General features: G+C 32.3%; 1 protein-coding gene and 1 long non-coding RNA gene across 3 annotated transcripts in view; one reads left to right on the forward strand and one right to left on the reverse strand.

Moving 5' to 3' along the window:
* LOC116421745 overlaps positions 1-19,938 on the forward strand; it is a 38,524-nt gene extending 18,586 nt beyond the window's left edge. Inside the window, exon 4 of the long non-coding RNA XR_004232249.1 lies at positions 19,579-19,938. This is a non-coding gene — a long non-coding RNA (uncharacterized LOC116421745). The remainder of the gene's footprint in view (positions 1-19,578) is intronic.
* The window catches only part of LSM14A (LSM14A mRNA processing body assembly factor), a 50,480-nt gene that overhangs the window by 6,388 nt on the left and 19,316 nt on the right, over positions 1-24,776 (reverse strand). Inside the window, exons 2-9 of one of the 2 annotated variants that reach the window (XM_031954363.1) lie at positions 14,202-14,365; positions 12,095-12,224; positions 6,654-6,776; positions 3,973-4,149; positions 3,598-3,663; positions 2,589-2,771; positions 2,266-2,437; positions 1,169-1,400 (exon numbers count right to left, since the gene is read on the reverse strand). In XM_031954363.1, the coding sequence (XP_031810223.1) occupies positions 1,169-1,400; positions 2,266-2,437; positions 2,589-2,771; positions 3,598-3,663; positions 3,973-4,149; positions 6,654-6,776; positions 12,095-12,224; positions 14,202-14,365 (1,247 nt within the window). The remainder of the gene's footprint in view (positions 1-1,168; positions 1,401-2,265; positions 2,438-2,588; positions 2,772-3,597; positions 3,664-3,972; positions 4,150-6,653; positions 6,777-12,094; positions 12,225-14,201; positions 14,366-24,776) is intronic. The other variant, XM_031954365.1, reaches the window with a different exon arrangement.

The raw sequence follows: 24,776 nt of genomic DNA on the forward strand, positions 1-24,776 counted from the left end.
TAAGGAACTCAGATGCAAACAACTGCTGTAGATGAACAGTCAATAATTTATTTTTGGGAAAAAATACAACTTACTAGTTTTGTATTATAAATTATGATAAGGAACATCAATGTACATACGGAAAAACTTCTTAAACATTTTAAGTTGAGGTAGTCAGCTACTAGTGACTATTTCAAACATTCAAAAAGGTTGTGTTGCTAACAAGTAGAATACATTATAGGGCAGGTTGGTTACCAAATTCAGAAGAGGCCAAAAGATAGTGTGTTTGAGATAAATCAGAATAATTTTGTTTTATAGATGAAGACAGTGAGGCCCAATGAATGAAGGAAATTGCTAAAGATCATAGGGCTATGAAACAAATTTAGTCTTTTGATCCCTATTTTAGTAATCTTTTCTCTATACCAACAATTCTCAAACTTTTAAAGATTGTTACAATAATCTGGATATGAAATTGTGAGGGCTTGGACTTGAAAGGTGACAGTGGTAAAATGTAGGGTAACAATAACAATTCAAAAGAAACAAAAGGACTTAGCAATGGAATAGATTTGAAAGGGAAGAGATAAATGAATCCTTGGTATTTAGCTCAGGGGATTGATGGTACTATTATCAGAAATGTACAGTTGGGAAGAAGAGTCAAGTGAAAGGTATTTAAGAGCTTTAAGGGCTATATATTTGCCTTAAAACAATTCTGTAAGGTATTCCAAATACTTCATTTTATAGATGAAGATATTAAGGCTCAGAATGGTTTGGTTATTTTTTGCTAATAGTTACATTTATGATGTCAGAGCTAAAATTCTTTTCAAAGTCTCTCAAATCAAGTTACAGCATTCTTTTGACTTCATGAAATTACTTATTCAGATGACAGATGTGTATCTAATTAGAGATATCCTTAAGTCATCAAAGTAGACAGTAAAGTTGAGGATCATGTAAGAGAGAAAGAGAAGAGAAAATTTCAAAGAAAAGATGGGAAGAGTGTCGAAGAAGTCAACTATGATCAAGACTGGAAAAAGGTCATTGGATTTGACTGAGTATGGATTACAGGGAAGACAATTTGGTAGAGTGATCAGGTAGAAGACAGATTTCAGATCTTAAGACTGCTAAATTTGATTACTATGTTTAATTACAAAACTGGTAAAATTTGGAATGAAAACTACCATACAGTACTCACCCTATATTCAAAATCTGCAAATTCCCTTCCCCCTCGGCCACCTCTGAATCCACCACGAAATCCTCGAGGAGTGGCAAAGCTACCACCTCTTCCACCCCCACGACCTCGGCCACCACGGAAACCAATTCCTCCTCTACCTCGGTAACCTCCCCGGCCACGATTTGGACGGAGGGGAATTCCAAATGTTTCAGCATTTAGTCTTCTTTCCTCTGCCCAAGTTGGTCTTCTTTCTCTATCATAAGAGTAACAGGCCTTCAGATTTGTTATATTAGATTTTCAAAAAAATTCCTCAGCACAAACTGAATCAGTATTTAATTTCTAAATTATTTCAAAAGCAAGTCCTAAAAAAGATAATAAAAACAAGTACCTTGTCCAAGTCACTATAAGTTACTAAGGTATAAAAAAATTCAGTGTACTGCTCTTAAAGACTACAATAAATATTAACCACATGAAAATGTACATAACAATAGTCAAATTATGTAAAAATCACAACAAAAAAGCCCTAGTTTCAGATCATAATTTAAAACTGAGATTTACCAAGGATAACAAAACCAATGGACAGAAAAAGGAGTTTTTTTGGTCCCAATTGAATAGTTCTGATTTGTAGCTATTAATCTTTAAGTATGACTACAATTCCAATTAAAAATTCATGCTGTGTAGTATAAACATAGGTCACATTCCGACAATAAAATTATATTGAAAAACAAAAACATATATAGATATGAAAAATAATTTCACAAAATTATAGTAAAACAGATTTAACAAATATATAGAAAATATTAAAAAATACCTAGCATATATATGCATATGTATGTACGTGTACACACACACACACACACACACACACACACACACACACACACACACGCACCCTCACCTCCAACCCTCCCTTTTTCCCTTGGAATCTTAGAACTAGACCGAACTTCAGAGATAATCTAATTAAAAATTTGTACCTGAACAAAAATGCTTTAACCTCCCTCCCTAGCTTGGCAATTAAATATTTTGAAAAGTTAGTTCTGTTTATTGTTTATGACACACAAATTTTTTTTCTTATGACTAAGTAAACTTCAGGACAAAATCTACTTAAAAGGTTATACCTATTATCATCACAGGAGATGTTATCAAAGAATGACTTAGTTTTGTCATAATAGCAATTGGGTCCAAGGGGATCCTCTTCATCAGCATTTCCTTCACTGTTTTGGGTGTCTACTCCTGAATCACCTTTATCTTCACCATTTACAGGCTTCTCCTGTTTTTCAAGTTTATCTTCTAATAAAAAACAACAAAAAAAAGCATCATAGAAATAAAAATTATTAATTCCTATTAACAGTTAGAACTTAACATTGGATTAAATAACAAGCAAACCATTGTTAACTCACCAGTCATACAAGATGGTTTCTGGGAAAGAAACAAGATTTACCTTTTAATTTAAGTTTATTATGAAATTCTCTGTCAATTTCCTCCTTGTTAAATTGTGCATTAGCACTTTCAAAGTCAAAGTCTTTCTCAAATTTCATTGGGCCATCCCGCCGAATTCCAAATCTTCCCCTGCCACCACGATGACCTCCTCGTCCTCTTCGAGGTGCTGAAGGGCCACCTGGAACTTTGAAAATATAGGATAAATAAGACTGTATTCATTCATTATACATTACTGTATATAAGCATGTTACTCTTTAAGTCTTTATATAACTCAAACCTTTACTGAAGTTTTATTTTGATGCCTTAGTATAGCATGGAAGTTATTGAACATGAGGCTAGGACAAATTCTCACAGGTCCTTCTAAGTTGGGAAAATTCGAGCCTATCAAGAAACTGTACTTCAGTTTTCGGAGGTTAGGTCTAGCTAAGTTCAGAAAAGTATATCACTAAAAAGATAACTTAATAGATAACATAATCTTTGTGCAATTGCATCTCATTCAATCTTCTATTACTAAAATGTAGAGAGCTTTGATCTGCCTTGAAGGAGAGGGTGACCACAATGATGAAATCACAGAAGTTTGGAGGTAATGAAGCTTTGTCAAAGAACATAAGATATAAAGAAATATAATTACATGACTAGACACCTGTAATATCAGAAAAGATAGCACATAAAAATCATTTTATTTATTCAGTTATCTTTAGTGAGTGTGCTGCATATCTTTATATATATATATATATATATATATATACACATACATATATCTTCTAAACAAACTAATTTTGTTAGTTTTAAATGAACTCATAATAAAACTGTAGTAGAAAAAGCATTAAATTTGTTGTTCTAGGTAATAGGTTCACATATTGGTATTAGCAGTTAATAACCATGAGTATAAGAAAGGTTCTTCACAGCTCTTAGTCAATGAAGCCTGTAGGGGTTAGATTAGATCATCTCTAAGGGCCCATCCAGCTCTAATTAATTGTGGTAATAAGATTCAGCTCTGAATAACTTACTTGCTTGTCTCTTGTTTTCATTTCTGATTTGTTCATTTTCTGGTCTGGAAATTTTGTGTGCTTCAGCTATAGAACAAAAAATATGCATATCAACAAACCAACTGTTAACTTGATAAATAACTGATATAGCCTTGGTTTGTGAATAGGAATATGAAAAAAAAAAAAAAAAAAACCCTCACATCATGGTCATGCTCATATTGATCTTCCATTTCCCCCACCCACTTTGAGGGTTAAATTTGACAGACTGAACATTATATAAAGTTCAAGTTTTAAGTTTGCTGAGATCACTCACAAAACAAACCCCTTCAATGAAAAGAGGGCTAATGGAAAAATGTTTGGTCAGTCAATTAAAGGAATAAACATCTAAAGTTCTACCTCGCCTGTGCTCTTGATTCTCTATTGCTTTTTGGCTGGTAGATGGCAAAGGTCTGGCTGATACAGGGCTCCTTCTCCCAACAGGTGCTGGAGCAGGTAAGTGGGCCGAGGCGGTCTGTACTGCTTGTTCCATGGTTGGGCTTTTTCTCAAAGGGTCTAACTGAGGGCTTGAACGACCTAAAATGTAACCAAAAGATAAGAAACTACCCTACCCTTATGGATTTCAAATTAATCAATCCAGACCCTAAAAGAAAAATATTTGCATTCTCAGCTCCACTAATCCAGACCGAAGGGAGATAATCTTTTTATAGAAAAGATTGGGTGGGGCAATTATGTCTTACTCAGACCAAAACTGAAAACTGGCCAGCTACTAAATATTAGTGCATTTTAATTGAGTATAACTTCACATAACATAAAAATCTGACCTGGAAAAATAACTGTTTCATAGTTTTTTAGAATTATTTAAAACTTAAAGGCTTACAAATTGAGGAACAGCATTATCTAATTTTTGGCTAGAATGGAATTCTTATCAGTTAAGCATCACATAACTATAAAATCATAAATTAATAGCTGGAAAAGACCATAAGGTTGACTGGCCCACTCTCTTATTTTTCACATGAAAAAAACTGAGGTTCAGATAGATCTTGCCTAAGTTCATTAAGCAGAATAAATGACAACAAAATTTGAACCTAGACTCTAAATCCAATTCTTCCTACCTGTATTACATTACTGTTACTTATATCATATTCTTACTTATTATAATAAAATAATTTTTATTTATTTTACTTATTTACTCTTACTTATATAATAAAATATAAGTTCTTTAAAAATTGACATAAAACACATTTCACTACAATCCCAAATCAAAATCTTGTGGTCAATACATATTTTTTTTTTTTTTAATTTAATAGCCTTTTATTTACAGATTATATGTATGAGTAACTTTACAGCATTAACAATTGCCAAACCTCTTGTTCCAATTTTTCACCTCTTACCCCTCCTCCCCTCCCCCAGATGGCAGGATGGTCAATACATCTTGAGGCAAACTTTAAAAATGTTTTGACTAAATTTACAATGTTGCAAACATTCTAGTTCTAGTCTGAAAGACTGAACACACAAATGTGGAATCTAGACAAGTAAAACCTAAAACTCTAAAAGGTACATTTTAATTTAAATTGTTAAATTCTTGTAGAAAGCTAACTAAAATCATTGAAATATACCTTTACTACTTCACTATTGTGGTAGAACCATTGTTACAGATGGTATTAATGCTTTCTCTACTTTTTAAGGACTTTCAGTAACTTTATAACATTTTGTAACAAATGCTGTCCCCCTCCAATAAAAGGGATATTGCAATGAAGTATGGAAGTTGAAATGTTATAGTAATAAGAATTAATAACTTTTAAAAGATGTTTTTGGCTTTAAATGAGAACTTATATGCAACTACTAATCAGTTCAACTTCTACTGTGATACCATTTTGAAAAAAAAAAATCAATTTTGTATGGATGATAGTGATTATAACTATTTTAAAGTTTATAAATGAGAACTGTATAAGATGAGTTACATTTTTCTTGCCTTGAGTTAACATAACTTAAATGATTTTTAAAGCAACATTTAAAAATTATATGGTGCCTTTCTCTGAGATTAACATATTTAATTTATAGATTTTTAGTTTTTATTTGAATCTTCAATATTTTCATGAAAACAGGGAATGAGCATATCCTGAATCTAATAAAAATGGGTGAAAATGAGACAAAAAAGTTAAGATACTTTCTGCAGATCATATAGCTTGATAATAGTGGGTAATTATAATATAAAACATTAAGTTCATTACATGATAAATAATATTTAAGTATTAGTTATGTTTTAGAAAATGCTCATCTTTAAAGGATTAGAAAGAACCATTTAAAAGAGATTTGCTCATTTATTTATTTATCTATCTATTTATTGCTGAAACAATTGATTTTAAATGATTTGCCAAGTCACACAACTAGGAAATGTTAAGTGTCCAAGGCCAGATTTGAACTCAGCTTCTCCTGACTTCAGGGTTGGTGTTCTATCCATTGCACCACACTGCCCCCAAGAGAGATTTATTAGTGCCTAAATAAGGTACTTTTCTAGGCACTGTGAGGATATTAGAGAAGAAGCAGTATAATAATAATGGAATTATTATTTATCAATAGATTACAGATTTATGAGGAAATAGGTCCAAAAAACTCAAATGTGGCAAAGTCATATTAATTAATATGTGCTTAAGGTGGTAAACAGAAGTCAGGGTTCACTAGTAATATTTTTTCCTTCAATGAAAAATCTGATACTTAAACTGTAAATGAAGCTTCTTGCGTTATAAAATAATATAGTAAACTCTACAATATGAGGGACCTCATACTTCCATTTCCTTCCACTTTCTGAGTATTATAAAAATTAGAATAAAGATTCCTATTTGTGAAAAATTTTGCAAAATTCAGCAGAACACATTTCAGTCTCTAAACTTTTTATCATGTTATAAAATTTGGGTATTGAAATCCATGCAAAAATTTAATTTTAGAAACAAAATTTTCTATTTCTCAGAGAAAGGCAAAACCATTGTGGATTTAAAAAAAAAAAAAAAAGAAAAGAAAAGAGAAAAAGAAAAAGAAAAAAAAAAAAAAAAACATAGTTATAGTATAAAGAAGAATACCTTGGGATGGCTGTGTTTTTGAAGACCTTGCATCCTGTGTAAAGGCAGACCCGACTGCACTGCTCTGGGATAAGGCAGCACTGGCTGTTGTTTCTGTCCCAAAAGATGTCAGGGAGCTACCAGCTAAAGGAAGGAACAAAGCAAATATCTTTTAAAGGTAATTTAGTAGCATTCTTCCTATTTTTTATAATTGTTCAATTCAGGCTTGTGCATATTTTATGCAAATATTTGGAAAAATCAATGACCATTATTTTCAGAACAATGTATTTTCACTTGTAGCTTTTCTGGTAAAATAACTGAAATTAAATCAGCAAAAGATTGTTTTGCTATGTGTGCGCAAATCTGTTGGGGGTGGAGCATCATGAGGATAGAGAAGAGCCAAAAGAAGGAAGAGATTAAAAAAAAAAAAAAAAAGTAATAGTAAGCCAATGACTAAAGGGAAGGCCACCAGAAAAAGATTATCAAATACTAATACTGGTAGAATTATTCTGATGATAAAGATTTTATATGTGTTTAAAACTAATCTGCGTATTAATTTCTCATTAAATGAATGCTGGCCGTCAGCTGTGATAATGACTAGTAGAAAGTTTTAAGGCCTTGAATACAGGGATCCTGAGATAGGATTTAAAGGGGAGCTCTGGCAAGTCATGTTAATACTCTACTTCTCTGAATTGTTAGAGCACTGATTATATCACTCATTTTGGTGCCAAATGTTATAATGCATTTCATAATTAGTTAATTTTTCCATCTCTTGGCTCATCAACTAGACTTAAACTGCTGAAGGAAAGCAGTGATGCCTGACATTGCCTTTTATGCCACCTTTATCCCACGATGCTATCCATATATAAGATGCTAAGAAATTACTTGTTGAAATGAATAAATACAAGATGTCCATTCATTTCAAGACATCTACATGTTATCTGGCATACCTATTACACTGTCCTATAGGTACAGTGCTAGACCTGTGATTAAAAAGATTTGGATTTGAATCCCACCTCACACCTAGCTATGTGATCCTAGGCAAATCACTTAACCTTTACAGAATCAGGTTATCTCATCTGTAAAACAGGGGCCAAAAACAGTATATACCTTACAAGGCAGTTATTAAAAAAATCAAATGAAAGTATAAAAACCACTTTGCATACTTTAAGCAGATATTAAACTTTTACTTAAACATTATATTGATAGGCAAACATCATCCTTTGAAGGCAGCCTACTGATTTTCTATGAATGATGTCAAAATTTTCTCCCTTTAATTCTTTTCTGATATAGCATAAAAAGTATGTTATAATTAGGAAACATCAGTTTATCTTTTATTACTAGTAACAATAATTTCCCCCTTCTCTAAATTTAATTTGATAGATTAGATTAAATGGATTCAAAGCTTGCAAAATACACATTTGAACTGAAAGTTCCTTATCAGTAAGTCAATTTATACAGGATAATTATCTTAATTGGACCCTGAACAAGGCTCATATAGCTAGTCAGTTTGTAGTCTCTTTTACTTTTAACTAGTAAATCAGCCAGTTCTTATACAACAAGCTATTAATTGTAGATGGGAGAAATACTTCTTAAAGGTTTGTCTGTTTCATTTGTAAAAGGGTCATTTATTCATTTGTTTGCTTACTTGTATAATATGTATAAAGGAGAAATCTTAGTTCCAAATGAAAAAAGACTGTCTAATCCTTAATTGATATTACAGATCTTATACTTAAAAAATTCAAAGTGCAAAAAAAAAAATCTAAAAATGATAAAAAATGATGATAATATTATTTTAAGTATTTATTAAATGCATATCATAAACACAATCCTGTGGCTAAACAAAAAGATAAGAATATGAAAACAGAAACAGTGTGGGATTTCAGTTTGGGACTTGGTTAAAACTGAGGAGACAAATGAATTGCAGTTTCTAGAATGAAGAACTGAAGAGTCTTGGAAAATTCATATGACAACTTAATTTGTCCTTCCCACAGAAATTAAGATTAATATTCAATTCTAAAGATTTATGTAAAACAATGTTATCTTTTTTTCTTGTACAAATAAAAATTCAAAAAAATAATAAGTGGGTTGTACTAATCTAGTATATAGAAAAGTTTAAAATGCAAAGTACAGAATTTTATATCTACAAAGAAACCTAAGACATTGTCTCAGCTAAATTCCCCTTCCCCCCCCTTTTAAGGGGAAAGGAAGCCACGTCATTTACTGATTTGTTTATAGTCACATGGATAGTTATTTACATGTGAAAATTAGAACCCAACTCTTCTGACTAGATCCATTATTCTTTCCATTTCTTTTATTTTATATTATACTGAATACTTATCTTACAATAATTTGAGTTATATTTCTTTCACTATCCATAACCTTTGATTGACCCTACCATAATTTCTGCTAACTCTCATTCCATAACTCGTGTTTTCTTCTTGATTAAATTCTTTCCCTTTCTTCTAAAACCTCAGTAATCTTGCTTCTAAATGCTCTCTACAGTTAGAAAAGATCCTTTAATTCTCAAATCTAATGACTTTTTATCAATCCTTATCTTTCCTGAACTTTTTTCAATTCTATTTATTACTTTTTTAGATACTCTCACCACTGTAGGATTTTGTGACACTGCTCTCTTCTAGTTCTCATGCTTTGTAGGATCTTCATATAGGTTACATCCACTAACCATGGGTGAGTCTTAAGGGATCTATCTCTACACAGATGCTCTCTTTCTCTTTTCTCCTTCCATTCATCCATCCATCTCTTAGTCTCTTTTCTAAACTCTAATCCTGAATGACCAAATGTCTTTTAGATATTTTGAATTGGATGCCCTGTAAATAACTCAAAATAAATATAAGGATTCACTATCTTTTCTCTACAATTCTCCCGTTCTCAATTTCCCTATTACTGTTGAGGGCATCAAGATTCTCCCAGTTGTCTAGATTTAAGTCTTTGGTGTTGAAGTAAAATCTTTACTCACATTGGACTAACTTACACAATTTTTTATCAAATTTTATTTTTTCTATCTTAATATTTCTTGTATATTCCCTTCCCTTCCCTTATACAGGTACCACCCTAGTAACTGCCTTCATTATTTCTTACCTGGATTATTTGAAGTCTTATAAAAGTTTGCTTCAAGTCTTTGCCTAGTGGATACTTGTCTTAGTTGCCAAAGTTATTTTGATGATCTTCTGATCATCTCACTCCAAACACCCCTATACTCAAATTCTGGCAGTTCCTTATTCCCGCCAGGATCAAATATAAAATGCTATTTCTTTACTTTTAAAATCCTTCACAATCAGGCCACTTCCTACCTTTCTAGTCTTGCACTTCACTAGCCTCTCCACACAACCTACATACAACACCAAACACCCCAAGACTTTCATTGGCTGTGGCCTGGAATGGTCTCCCTCTTCACCTTTGCATACTGGTTTTGTTAGCTTACTTCAAGACTCAGTTCAAATCCTACTTTGTGAAGGAGGCTGTTCCTAAGTCCCTTACTACTAATGCTTTCCCTCTAAGACCTAATAGCACCTCTCTCTTTATATTTTGTATTCAGACAGTTATTTGCATATTGTTTCTCCTATTAGAAAATGTAGTCTTTGATAGCACGTACTGTTGTGTTCCCAGTGTTCATTACCACTGTATCTGGCACATATAAAACTCAATCTTGATTTATGTGGGGGGAAAAAAAAGGAAAAAACTTTATATACACACTCATTACTTAAGTGTTGAAAATTCTCTTTAATGCGTTGCCTCAACTTGTACATGTCTATCACTGAGGCCTCAAGAAATGCAGGAGATTCAAAAAATTCTTAGATCTAAGGATCTCCCCTAAGAAGAATAGTTTTTATATTTTTAAAATTTTTTAAAATTTATTTTCAATTCCAAGGATTCAAATCCAAGGTTCTATCCTTAAAAAAAGAAAAAGTGATTTTAGTAGCCTTTCAGGAAAATAATGACAGTCAAATTATTAAGGGTATGGTTGGATATATAGCTTGTGATCGTGACAGGAACAATCAGGGAAATAATAGCTGACCTTTTGAAAATTTTCTTCCTTCCTTTCCTTTTTTCCTCTCCTGTAAAATGGTCCTTTAGCTCAAATAAAATTCCCCAAACTAGGCAATGACAAGTTGGAAATATAATTCTTGTAGTTTAATTTTGAAGATACAAGAATAACCTATAAAACTATCTATATAAAGATAGTTTGATAATGATAAAAGATAATGTTTTTTATTACACTAACTCTACAGATATTTAGCCCTGATTTAACTGGTTCTCTGCCTCATATGAAAAAACTAAGGTCACAAGGGAGCAAAAATTAAAACTAAGTCCAGGCTTTATAACCTGGCCAAGACAATTTGAATAATACACACAATATTTCAATTAGTTTCTACCTGTTTCCCAAAATAATGGTGCTATCCTGAATCCAGAGAAAGCAATGGTTTTTCTCATTATTTAAAAAGTGAGACTTTTAATTGTTCTATGCTCTCAGAATATATGTTACCTAATATTTCATGATGATAAAGCTGCTTTTATACTTGTTCATATATTAAAATTAAGACAGCAAAAAAAAAATAAATTAAAAAATAATAAAAAAAATTAACCTTTCTTTCCTGTCACATTTAAGCATGATAAGATATTTAAACAAGGCAATTTAGGGGAAAAGATTCTCTAAATGTAAGCTACTGTAAAATAGTAAATATTTTGGTAGTTAAGCAAATCTTTACAAGTAGTAGACGAAATGTTTTGCCCTTTATATAAAATTTTACTTAAAATAGCTGAAAGGTCATCCTTTCATCTGATTTGCAAGCTTGGTACCATTTTATTGTCATGGTCTTATTTAAAAAATAGAGTATGATAGTATAATTAAATTATGCTAAGTAAGATTCTTAAAAAAAAAAGTATCAGAAAAGTAGCATTGCTTTGCAATGAGCCCACTGTGGTTTTCAATATTCACATGAAATCAAGAGTTCCAAAATAATATTCATAAGATTTGAAAACTTTATAAGTTAAACTGTTCTGTGTTATCATTCAACAAAAATGTGCTGGATTAAAGTATTAAAGTCACCATACCTTCTTTCTTTACTTGTTTAGTAAAATTCAAATAAATCTGGAATTTGGGCATAAAAATGTAATTGTACTGAATAAGATTTATACAGTTACATAAGAAAATTTAGAAGTTTAGCATCTATGTGATATAACAGGAAAAAAGTTAATGTCAATAAAATTATTAAGTAGGTAAATTAAATAAAATATGTTTTAGAAATCACATACAATGTAGTTAAAATGATTTCATAATCATATCACGAATGTAGGGGAAATTAAACATATTAACATAAAAAAGCACAAGCATGGTTTCTGAATGTGGATTTTAGACAAAAAAAAATCTAATTGTATTTTTTTAATCTTCATAAGAAAGAAAATTAAAAGAAAACAAAAACAAAAAACACACCACATACCAACACCAACAGCACCAAACTGCTGCCCGACTAATGGACTTGGGCTGAACTGACTATATGCTGGCATCCTACCAAAAGGACCATAGGAACCCACTGACTGGAATGAAGAAGTAGATGATCCTAGTGAAGACTGAAGGAAAAAAAAAGTTATTCTTTTATTTCATAATTAGAACTGTTAAAAGGAAAATTTTGTTTTCTGCAATTAAAAAAAATGGCAACTATTAAAATTTTAATAATGCAATGAAAAGGTCAGAATGTCCAGAACACACATTTAATATGAAAATGGCGAACCATTAAGCAATCTTCTCATTTCATTAATGGCACACCTTTACAAAGAAGTTTTGTGCAATAACATCCATTTTTTATGAGTAGCACAACACCTAGTTTATAGGGCAGTGAATTAAGGTAAAGGTATTTGCGTTAGGTACCTTATACAAAATCTCTATAACTTAGAATGGCCTATTTTAGCACACTGGCAGAGAGAAATTTAAAAATTTTATTATACTTAATTAGGCAACAAAGGCCAAGATTTTCAATAATCATAGTGAAAAGAAAAAGGGTTTTCTGAAATAACCTCTTTAGGATCTCACCCCAAAATGTATTTTGCAGATAAATTTGTGTGTTTGAACACTTTTTTACATTTCACAGCAAAAATTCAAGAATTAGTTAACATTTTCACATATTTTATTCAACATTTATAGTATGTCTACTGTTGGTGGACACCCATAAATCCAGGATTAGGATTTTTACATAACAAATTAACGTTTTCTCCTCCAATGAATATAAACTACTTAGGGCCAGGGACCATTTTGCATGTCTTTTTACATGTGCCTGGCACATAACTGAGTATTTAATAAATGTTGCTTGTTTTGTTTTTGAAAGACTGAGTTACATGATATCACTCTGGTTATTTCCTCACTAAATAAGAGTATCCCAAAACTTAGCTATATATTAGTGTGTGTGTGTGTGTGTGTGTGTACGTGTACATAAGACACACAAAAATGTCATATGCAAATAGGTTTTATTGAAGGGAAATGGTAGATAGCGCTAGAAGGAAATCCATTTTCTTTTCTCCATTAAGCAATGGTTTCACCGTAAAGACATCTATTTTGTCAGATTTTCTTTAATTGATATGGTAGTAATCAGCTTATCTCCATAAGAATAAGACTTAAAACTATGGCAATTCTCTTCTTAGTTGAAAGTACCTGAATGGGTAGGGGGGAAAAACCCTAACAATTTATTTTTTTTTAAATTTCTTTTCTTCTTTCCTTTTAGAAAATCTAACCTTATAACTCTATATTATATTTACTTTGGAAAACGTTCAGAAAAGTAACATGGCTTGTTCTAAGTCACAGTGAGTTAAAACAGTTAAAGCTTACACTAGAATCCAGGTCTCCAATGTTTTTCCATCACTTACAGATAAATATTTCTATTATTAAAAAAATGTAAAATGATCAAATTAATGACAAATAAAGAATAGGCAAATGTTAGTTTATAGCACAGAATGGTGAATTTTAAAGAAAAAAAAGTTATGCATTACAGAAATAGATCAAAAAGCTGAAAGTGTTTTTTATACTAAGTGAATATCCTGTTTAAGTAACTGGTTCTGTTGCTATGTTATGTCTGAAATTCAGCAATTTTCTATAAATGTGTAGTAACCTTTAGTTTGCAATCAAATGAAATGTAAATGTAAAATGAAGTCTAATTTAAAACCTGTCATCATTTAGATATAACATATTTGACTTTTGGATTCCTAAAATAAAGGATATGTTTAAAAATCCTTGAGTTGTTAATTTGAGAAAGTTAGTAATTTTAAAACAGATTCCCCCTTATTTATAGTATGATCATATGAAGAGCAAGAAATATATTGTGACTATATTTTTGTTTGCTTAAGTATATTCATGTTTTAAGACATATTATATATTATAACTTTTTGGGACTATTTTCTCCCATTGCCTTATGCAATTTCCCTTAATATCCCTATATTTTAATTTATAGTATGTACTTAAAAATGAAAGTCCATTACCTTTAAAATATTCTGTAATTTTAAAGGTACTAATTATATTACAGTGTGAAAGATTAATTGTTTCACTGTCACAAGTTTTACCTGAACAATAGCTGGGTCCTGAGGCAAAGAGCACTGTGGTTTTGGTGGTTCACAAACAGTGAGGTCTTTAATGTCACTTCCACGGAAGATAATGTATTCAAAAACTTCATCACGAGGTGGTATTGGTCGATCTGTTGGTCTGTCTTCTGTACCAAAGGAACGAACTGTCAGGAGAAGAAAACAAGTATAAGATGTAATTTAGATTACATTTAATCATGAGAATTATATATTGCTGTTCATTTGTTAACTGGGAAATGGAGCAAAGTTAGCAAAGTTCCCAATGCTAGGCCTATTTTTCAAGGTCTATGTCCTTTAGTTAATCAAACATTTAAGTGCTCACCAGAAGTTGTGCAAGATAATGAGGACATAAATACAAAGTATGAAATAATCCCTACTAGCAAAGAACTTACAGAACTCAAGAAGTGGAACAGAATATTTATTATGTTTATGACATGAAATAAAAATTATCATCTTTGGAGAATCATTAACAAGAAAAAATGTGCCTTTCTTAAAAATTTAAAGAGCTTACCAGGAATAGCTGTCTACATAATCGTTCAAAATACAAAATAAGAGATAAAGTTCATAGTGGTTACAGAGCTAACCTTAGAATTAAAAGACTTTGAAAGACATGTCTTGAGTTAATGGCTTTGTGATCATATACAAGTGATTCTCAGCACCCTAGGCAACACAAGGCAGAAGAGTAAATGTCCTGCAAGTACCAAAAGGCATTTCCACTGTGAGAGATCCCTTTATCAATGAAATTATAGGTCTACATCTCACTTCTAAGAAATAAATACCATAGTGAATTAAATGGAGGTGGTTTTATTATAATGCCAAGCATACAGCAGATAGGAATTGTTTTAGTTAGCATTCTGTAAATATATATCAGAGTTATTTCAAGCTGTCACACCTGTAACATACCTCTCAAATCCATCCCCTCCTTTCATTTGTTCTACCACTTTATATATAGTTTGAAGGAAGTAGCCTAGAATAATGAAATAATTAATATTCTCTACATCCTTTTAATTTGCCCTTTACCCCACCAGTTGAGAATAAATGACTTTTCTCCATTAAAGACTTCACACAAAAGTAATTTTTTTACCCCTTTCCAATATACTTTTGGGATTCTATGTTGTTTATTTGCATGTGACCTACATAATTATGGGGCTATAAATTCCATGATATCAAAGATTCTTATTTAAATTTTGAATCCCTCTCCCTATAGCACTGTCCTTCATATAGCAGTTAACAAATTTCTGTTGTATTAAAAATTATTAATAATATTCCTCACAACAACAAAAAATCTACAAAGTATATAATGATTACCAAATTATAAAAATGAGATAAAAATGCAAGGAATCATTGCCTTGGTATGGTTTTCTTGTTAAGAACACATTCAAGACTTGCAAAATAACTACATATCTACATTACCTTAGAATTTAGACTCATTTAGAAAATAAGGATGCCCTAGAACAAAAAGAAAAATGTAAATGATAGTTTGCTATAAATTTTCCCTTTTTCTTGTCACCTAGGATATGTAACTAAGTCTATTATTTGCACTATCCAATGACTTCATCTTATGACTTCAGTTCTGCCGATTCTGGTTTCTACAAAAACTATTACTACGATAAAGCTGATGGCTAAGTGGCTAGAGCTAATGTCTTCCTAAAGTGGTAAAATCAGTTTTAATCTTTAACATTATATTACTCTTCAGATGGCATAGAGAACGGCTCAAACTTTTGACTTTATTTCAGAGAAGAAAAGATTTCCCCAATATAGCTTTTATTTTTAAGCTCATTGGTCAGTCTTATTTTAGGATATTTAGCCAACTTGTTATCTAACTATAATCGTGCATCCAGTAGACATTTTATATTCATTTGTTGAATGAATAAAACAATGATGCTAGTGAGGTGATTCTTGCTTAATTATAACTGAGGCTAGAAGACCTTTGAGTTCCCTTGTAATCCTTAACATCCTAAAAAGAAAATAATTTATTTTTTTAAGAGTACTGATAAAATGCATTTATAGTTGAGAGCTAGCTAGGACAAGGAGAGGAAAATTTTCTTTACGATTTCCTAACACATTCCTAACATGAATTACTATATTTTCAGACTGTCTGTCTTAAAGATTACATTCTATACTAACTTGTTATTGGTGTTTAAAAAAAATCAGCATTTACGTTTTCTACCAAGGTTAATTCCAACCACACTAATTATCCAACAATAAAGTGGGCTAAAAGTTTTGTTTTTCTCAGTCAGTATTTAAATACAAATTTCATTGCTAAGTTAAGAGCTTTAATGAAGAACTTATTCTTCTGAGACTAACAAGAGATCATCAGTAATCACATTCTTTCAATAAATGCTTTCAACATTAGAACACAAAAGTACTGTGAAAAATTCAAAGTTTGAGAGGAAAACAGACAAACTGAAAACTCCAATAAAAATATCTTGTAGACTCTCAAATGAATTACAAATATAAATTGTATATATATAGAATATATATGTGTATACAAATACACCAAAATGAAATTTCACATAAACTGAATATGTATGTGTGTATATGTATACATATATGTGTATGAAGAGAGTGAGAGCGAGAAGCATGGAGGGCACAGGTTGGTGTAGATTCTAACCAAAAAGCCTTTTTTTGCTAAGAATCAAGTGTTTACTACACAAATTTTATAAAACTGAGAAAAAAATTTACTTGAGTCAAATTTAGCAGCCTACAAAGTTAAATTATTTTTATTAGCAGATCTACCCTCCTTTTCAAGAGCTATTTTTAGCAAAAATCCAACTTATATAAGGGCAGTAAAATCTTAATGTGAAATGATCATCTTGTAATAGATAAGTAATTCCCTCCTTAAAATTAAGAACCCTAAGGTTTTATTGCAGGGGAGTAATGTATTTCATTCATATTTTTTCTTATCAGTCTGGGCCAACTGTAAACTCTATATTGAGAATTTTCTTCAAGTAAGAATTTGAAAAATGACATTTCCTGTTTCTTCTTTATTTCAGTTTATTTCCTTTTTTTGGCCTTATGATAATACAAGGAGCATCACAATGGCCGCAGTTGGAAGGGCTCTTTAGAGGTCACCCAAAATAACCTCCTTGTTAATAGAGGAGGAAACGGAGGCCCCCAAAGTTAAATGATTTGTCTAGGGTCACACAAATAATTAGAGCTGGGTTTTGAACCCAGAATTCTGGAATTGACTCCAGAACTACTGTTCATTCCCTTGTACCCCATGGTCTCTAATGTACTACCTTAGTTTCACAGGTTAAAAAAATAAAAGAGGACAACTGAAGAAAATGCAAGCAGCTAATTACTTATTTAACAAAGTTCAGAAGGGGAAAATGCTCTCTCTATATATACATGTCACTATTCCTAATATATAAACTGAGGTTAAAACACAGCTGGCACAAATAATACTAATTCTATGGTCAGCTTTAGCTCTTTCTCCCCCTTAGTTATATTTCTTTTCTCTTCCTATCTCCTTCCCCAATCTCTTTATTCTGCTTGTTATTTTTTTCTGTTGAACTAATGTGGTATTTCACTAAGTAATAAGAAAAAAAAATGAAGTTGATGCCCCAGTCCTATGATATAAACATACGATTAGCTCTTTTTGAAAATGTCTAATGTCCTTAGATGATGATAGACTCATTTCTCAAGTAGGGAAGATGAGGCTGCTGGGTCCATGTCAAATACTGGAAAGGCTGAATTTTCTATTTCATTTTTTTACCCTATTTTTTTTTTTTTTTTACTTCACACGATCTTTCTTCTGATTGTCCTTAGATAATAATACTTTGATACTCTGTAACAGGACTAGAGAAATTCTGGTTTGATGGATCTAATCTTCTTGAAGCTGAGAAAATACCTTCTTTTAACTATTGCTGCTCTGGATGCCTGACTCCAGAGCAGGGAACAGATCTAAGGATTTGAGCAGTAGAAGAGCAGTGACAGTTTTTCAAGGAGTAATAATTAAATACTCAGTGCAAATTTAACTTCAACCAGTACTTCAAATGACTGACTTCCACTACTTATACTTGGTAGCTAATACAATTTATAGAAGTAGTGTGCATATTATTTGTAGGCTAGCTCTGTTATTTTATAGTTAAGGAAATTAAGGCCTGGAAAAAGTAACCAAACAAGGTTGCAGAGATAATGACAGACATGGGATTTCAAATCAGGTCCCTAGATTCCAAGTTCAGTGCTTTATTTCACACCAAGATGTTTGACTGGTTTGTTTTCACTCCCAATAGCTTTTTTGGTCTCTTTTTCACAATGTGAAAGTGAGAAAGGAATCCTCATTTGCATTTCACAGCCCAAGCATATCTTCCCCAAATTATCTGATTAGTAAAAAACAAAATAATGTGAACAAGAGGTTTGGCAATTAATGCTGTAAAGTTACCCATGCATATAACCTGTAAATAAAAGGCTATTAAATTAAAAAAAAAAAAAAAAGAAAGAAAAGAAAAGAAATAAGTCTTGGCATCACTGAATGCTGGTTGGTAGGAGAAAAAAGTTCTATTTTGTTGTTGCATTTTAAGCAGACCAACATTGCTTGCCTTACTATGACATGCCCTCCAAGTCCAAAGGGTAAGGTTTGCTTGCTTGTCTGGAAACCTCAAGTAATCTACTTAAAGTGTTTAATCCTCTTTCTTGCGAAATGCCCTCATTCAGGACTTATTTGACCTGAGTTTACTTGACCTGTTATTCAATGATGAGTTTGGAATTCCAGGAGTATTTCTTGAAGTACTAGGGATCCATTGATGGAAATTTTTGGGGCTATTGGAATAAATATCCAGAGAAAAAAACGCCCAGATTTCTAAGAGAATTATCTATGAAACAGGGACCCCTATAGAAATTTTGGAGTACCCTATATAGAAAATTACCCAGTATTTTTCCACCCATATAATACGGCAAAAAGGGAAAAAATGCCAATTTTTCTTTAGCAGATTCAGAAATTCTAGTTGTTTTTCCAATGATGTCTAATTTTTCATGACTCCATTTGGGATTTTTTTGGTATAAATACTAGTGGTTTGGGGAAGCTACATGGCACAGTGGATGGAGCACTGGTCCTAAAATTAGGGAGACCTGAGTTCAAATCTGACTTCAGACCCTTAACATACTATCTGTGTGACCCTAGAGGCAAGTCATTTAACTTCAATTGCCTTCCCAAAAAACAAACAAACAATAGTGGTCTGCCATTTCCTTTTCTAACTCATTTTGACATTTAGAAAATTTTGTCCAGACCCCAGGTAACTGGAATGAGTTACTCAGGACAACTGGTCCTTCTTTGGGAAAGACACTAACTTTGGTATTATTTAGGAACTCGACTTTTCTTCTGAGGTGAGAAGCTTAATTTTCTTTTCTTTTATAGGTACTCTATAATCGAACCCATTATATAAGTTGAGAGATAGGAGGATGAGAATGAGGGATCCGTGGAAAAAGAGAGGATGAAGCTCACCAAGCCCATGAAATCCAGAATCACTTTGTAGATATCAAGACAAATTGGATTGCTTTGTCACCTAAAGCAAAAGTAAAGAGGTGACTTCTAGTAAACTCCAGATCCTAAATTTCTTTTCGGGAGAGAGCCAGATAATCTGGGAGGCTCTATAAATACCAGGTCTTTCTTTGAGCTGGGAATCTGATTTTCTTTTTTGTATTGCATTTGAGTTGGAGAATGCCATTTCAAATACTAAGAAAGGCCTTATTTAGTATTAAACAAACAATTATCTTTGGCAAATTTTGTAAAATGTTCTTTATTTGTTAGATCTACATAATTTTATATTTGGGGAAAACATGTTTTTACCTGTATATGGGAACTGTATTTGATTGTATCACATTAATATTTTTGAGACTTCCTGTATGACACTGGAAATTCTGTGACCCCAGAGGGCTGTTCTGGATTGGAGACATAGTCAATGTATTCAAAACACTCCTGACTGTCTCTTCTCTCACAGTACCCAGGAAGAAAAGATAAGTTAGATCAAAAACCCTAGTACACTAGTACCTTTTGATCCGCCCAAGTTTTGACTACACTGCCACTCAAGGGCTTTTCTTCACAACATTATTAACAGACTGGATGTCTATATGCATGCTCCATATTTCTCCCAAGTATATTGAACATCATGATGGCTCTCCATAAACAGGTTGCCAGGGTCTCTTCTATGTAATGGATTACATCAGCCAAACTTGTTGATACCTGTTCACCAGCCACCTATTCTCCCTCATTCTAAAAAATTATCATCCTTAGTAAATTGTCTAGGAGTGTTTTGAATACACTGACTATGTCTCCAATCCAAATATGCTGAGTTTCAACCTCACTCTCACTGGAATTGGTTGAAAGAGGAAAGAAAATATAGGTACGTATACACACACACACACACACTCTCATTTGAGTACAGAAATTTTTCTTACCCATCAGAGAAATAAATGGAGAAAGGGACAAGAGAAAGGGGGTGGGGTATGATAAAAAGGAAGGCCAATTAAAGATGGCAGCGGTCAGAAGCAAAACAGAACTTTGAGAACAGACATTGTAAAAAGAAAGAGAAGGCTAAAATGAAGAAAATAGGATCAAGGGAAATACATAGTAATCAAAACTGTGAATGTTAGTGGATGAGTTCACCCACAAAACAGAACTGAATAATAAAACGGATTAGCAAATAGAAACCAACAATGTTATGTACAAGACACACACTTAAAACAGAAAGAAACACAGTTTAAATAAGGGGCTAAATATAGAAGAATCTATTATGCTTCAGCTGAAGTAAGAAAAGCAGGGCTAGCAATCATGATCTCAAACAAAAGCAAAAGTAAAAATAGATCTAATTAAAATAAACCTGGAAACTACATTTTACTAAAATGTACCACAGACAAGATCAAAAAAAATTTACAGCAAGTTTCTCTGATAAAGCCCTCATTTCTCAAATATACAGGGAACCAAGTTAAATTCATAAAAATAAGGGCTATTCCTAAAGTGACAGTCAAAGGATATGAATAACTCAAAGCTATGTATAGTTATAAGGAAAAAAAATGCTTTGATCACTATGGACTATGGATTCGAGAAATGCAAATTAAAACAACTCTAAGTTATCACCTCACATTTATCAGAAATCACAAATGTTGGAGGGGATATAGGGAAATAGATACATTAATGAATCATATATGCAGTTGTGAACTGAGTCTAACTGTTTTTTGGAAAATTTGGAGCCACGCCCCAAACGTTATAAAACTATGAATATTCTTTAACACTGCAATACCATTACTAGTCCAAAGAGATCAAAAAGGGAAAGGACACGTAAGAAAATATTTATAGCAGCTCTTTTTGTAATGGCAAAGAATTGGAGAGGATGACCATCAACGGCTGAACAAGTTGTAGTATACAAGTAATGGAATACTGTTGTGCTAAAAGAAATGAGCAGAATGGTTTCAGAAAAATCTGCAAAGACCTATATGACTTGATGCAAGGTGAAGTGAGCAGAACCAGATCAATGTACACAGTAAATGCAATCTTATGATGATGAGCACTTGTAAGAGACTTAGCTATAATGATCAATACAATGATGTAAGGCAATTCCAAAGGACTCAAGGTGAAAATGCCATCTACTTCCAGGAATAGAACGAATAAACTCTGAGTACAAAATGAAACATAATTTTCTCACTTTTTATTGCTTTTTTGTGACATAGCTAATATGGAAATATGTTTTGGATGATTTCATACACAAAACTGTTATCATATGCTTGCTTTCTCAGTGCCTGGGGGAAGGGTTTAAGGAAGGGAGAGAATTTGGAACTTAAAAAAAAAAAAGCCAAAAATAAACAAAACATATTTTAAAGACAAAGAGGAAAAAAGCTGCAAGAGCAGGGCAGAAACTTACCCCTCCATTTACAATCCTTCTTACCTCATTGATAGGGGATCAGCTTAAATTAAGATAATGCTGGGCTCAACAAATCTGTTTTGGCTCTAGAGGGTCAGATGAATTTACAAATAAGTGAAGTTAAATGGTGTCTTCAAGTGTTTTTTTAAAATGGTATCTCTCTACTTTGTATATAGCTAAATGAGAAGAGAGAGAATAGTTTTCAGTAAAACCAAACTTTGAAAAAAAGACCAGACCCTTTTCCTTAAATAGAAAAGATTTGATATTTTTACAAAGAGGAATCTGACAGGGATTAGCAGATGTCTCCCTTTGCCATTTTTTGCTCAGGCTATATAAGCAAGTTAGATGAGAACACTGATATAATCTAATAGATAAGAATGATGGAGTCAGAAAGACAGGGATTCAAATCCCCATCCCATCAAATCCCAGAATTGATTATTACTAGCTTTGTAACCATAGATAAATGATCATTTCTGAGACCTCGTTTTTCTCATAGTGTAAAATGGGGATTAAAAATTCCCACAGCACCTATCTCATTGGATGTTGTAAGGCTCAAATAAGATAATGTAAAATTTAAAACACTACATAAATGTCTATAGTTACAATTAACATGCCAAATAGCTTCCTCTGACACCTTTGACAAAGTCTCTCCTTCTGAGTGCCCCAAGTCTGTAGAAAAAATGATTTATTACTGTTTTACCGAACATTCTTCCTTCATATTTCCAAGTTTTGAGATCCTCTTCTCTCCAATTCTTGGAGGGGGAGAGGGGAGAGAAGGAGGAAGAGAAGAAATGAAGATGGGGATGATGTTATTTAAGTGTATGCATTTAAGTAAGCAATTGGGGTTAAGTGGCTTGCCTAGGGTCAACACAACTAAAAAGTGTCAGAGGCTAAATTTGAATTCAAGATCCTCCTGACTCCAGGAATCAGTGCTCTATACACTGTGAGATTTAGTTGTTTCTCTTTTGTATCTTCTTTCCTTCCCCCTCAACCTAACAATGCATTGTACATGGTCATTAATTTTTCTTCAATGGATGAATAAAATAGCAGAAAGGGAGATAAGAAGATAATTTTCATCCTTTGATTAATATCACCCATTAAACAGAACCCCTAAGCTCTATGTAATTCTTAATAAAAACTCAAACATCTCTGTAATAACTTTCTTTTTTTTGCTCTTTTTATTATTATAACTTTTTATTTACAAATTATATGTATGGGTAATTTTTTTTATAATGAAGTTTTTATTTGTTGAAAATTTGATACACAAATGCATATGTATGGGTAATTTTACAGCATTGACAATTGCCAAACCATTTGTTCCAATTTTTCCCCTCCTTCCCTCCACCCCCTCCCCCAGATAGCAGGTTGACCAATCAACACATGTTAAATATGTTAAAGTATAAATTAAATACAATATAAGTGTACATGTCCAAACAGTTATTTTGCTGTTCTGTAATAACTTTCAAACATAATTTTTAAAAGTTTTTCTCCTTGCATGTGTCTCCAACAGCTCTGTTCTCTCCCCCTTGTTGCCTTGTTTCTTTCCTCTATTTCAACTGACTACATACATGAAGAAATAAACGTATTTTACAGCATTTGTTAAATAACTTTAGGATTGGTCTTAACTTAAAAAGCAGATGAGATGAATGCTTTATACTTAATTAAAAAATACTTTTTACTACTTTTGATCCTTGCTTGCTTGATCTTCCCATCTCATAGGTTTGTGGACTTTGATAGGAAAAAAATGCTTACCCTGCTGTGAAAATCCTTTGGAATATCCTGAAAATGAGAATGAGAATTTGCCAAACTTATTCATTTTATGCCTCATTCAGAGAATGTAAAGTTATAAAGTAATTTATGGGTGATCTAGTCCTTTACTCAATGCTGTAATTATCTATAACATCCCCGACAGCTAATATTCCAGGGTCTGTTTGAATACCCTATGCAATCTTGGGACACATTTTTAAATTAGAAATGCTTCTTTGAAAGCCAAACTATGTATAACAGTACTTTTTGTAGGCAACAACTTGAAAAAAAGTAGATGTCAATCAAATGGAAAAAGGAAAAACAAATTGAGATATATGAATGTTATTCAATAAGCATTTATTAAACACTATGTACCAAATACTGTGCTATGTGAGCACTAAAGATAGAAGGGAAGACAACATATTTCTTGCCATCAAAGAGCTTACATTTTAACGGAGAAACATGCAGTAACTATGTACATACGAATGTACATATGTACATTCAGACTAAATAGCAGGTATTTTTTGAAGCCATTAGTAGGGAATAGCATTCTGGGAATGTAGACTCCTAATGAAAAGTCAGAGCTGGTAAATGAGTTAAGTATGTAAGGAACAATAAAAAGGCTAACATCACTGGATCAAAGAGTATGTAAAGTAGACTAAAAATAAGAATACAGGAAAAGTAGGAAGGGGACCAACTGTGAAGTGCTTTAAAAGTCAAACAGGATTTCATATTTAATCCTGGAAGCAACAGGGATTCACAGGACTTGAATGAATAGGGAGTAACAAGGTCAGACTTATGCATTTGAGGTGCTTTGGCAGCTGGATGGAGGAGAAATTGGGGTTGGGAGAGACTTGAGGAAGAGAGACCAATCAGGAGGTGTAAAAGATCAGGCAAAAGGTTATGAAGACCTGTATGTAGCTGTGTAAAAAGGGAAGGGAATGGATGTGGA

This window comes from Sarcophilus harrisii, chromosome 2, assembly GCF_902635505.1.
Source record: "Sarcophilus harrisii chromosome 2, mSarHar1.11, whole genome shotgun sequence".
Lineage (NCBI taxonomy): Eukaryota > Metazoa > Chordata > Mammalia > Dasyuromorphia > Dasyuridae > Sarcophilus > Sarcophilus harrisii.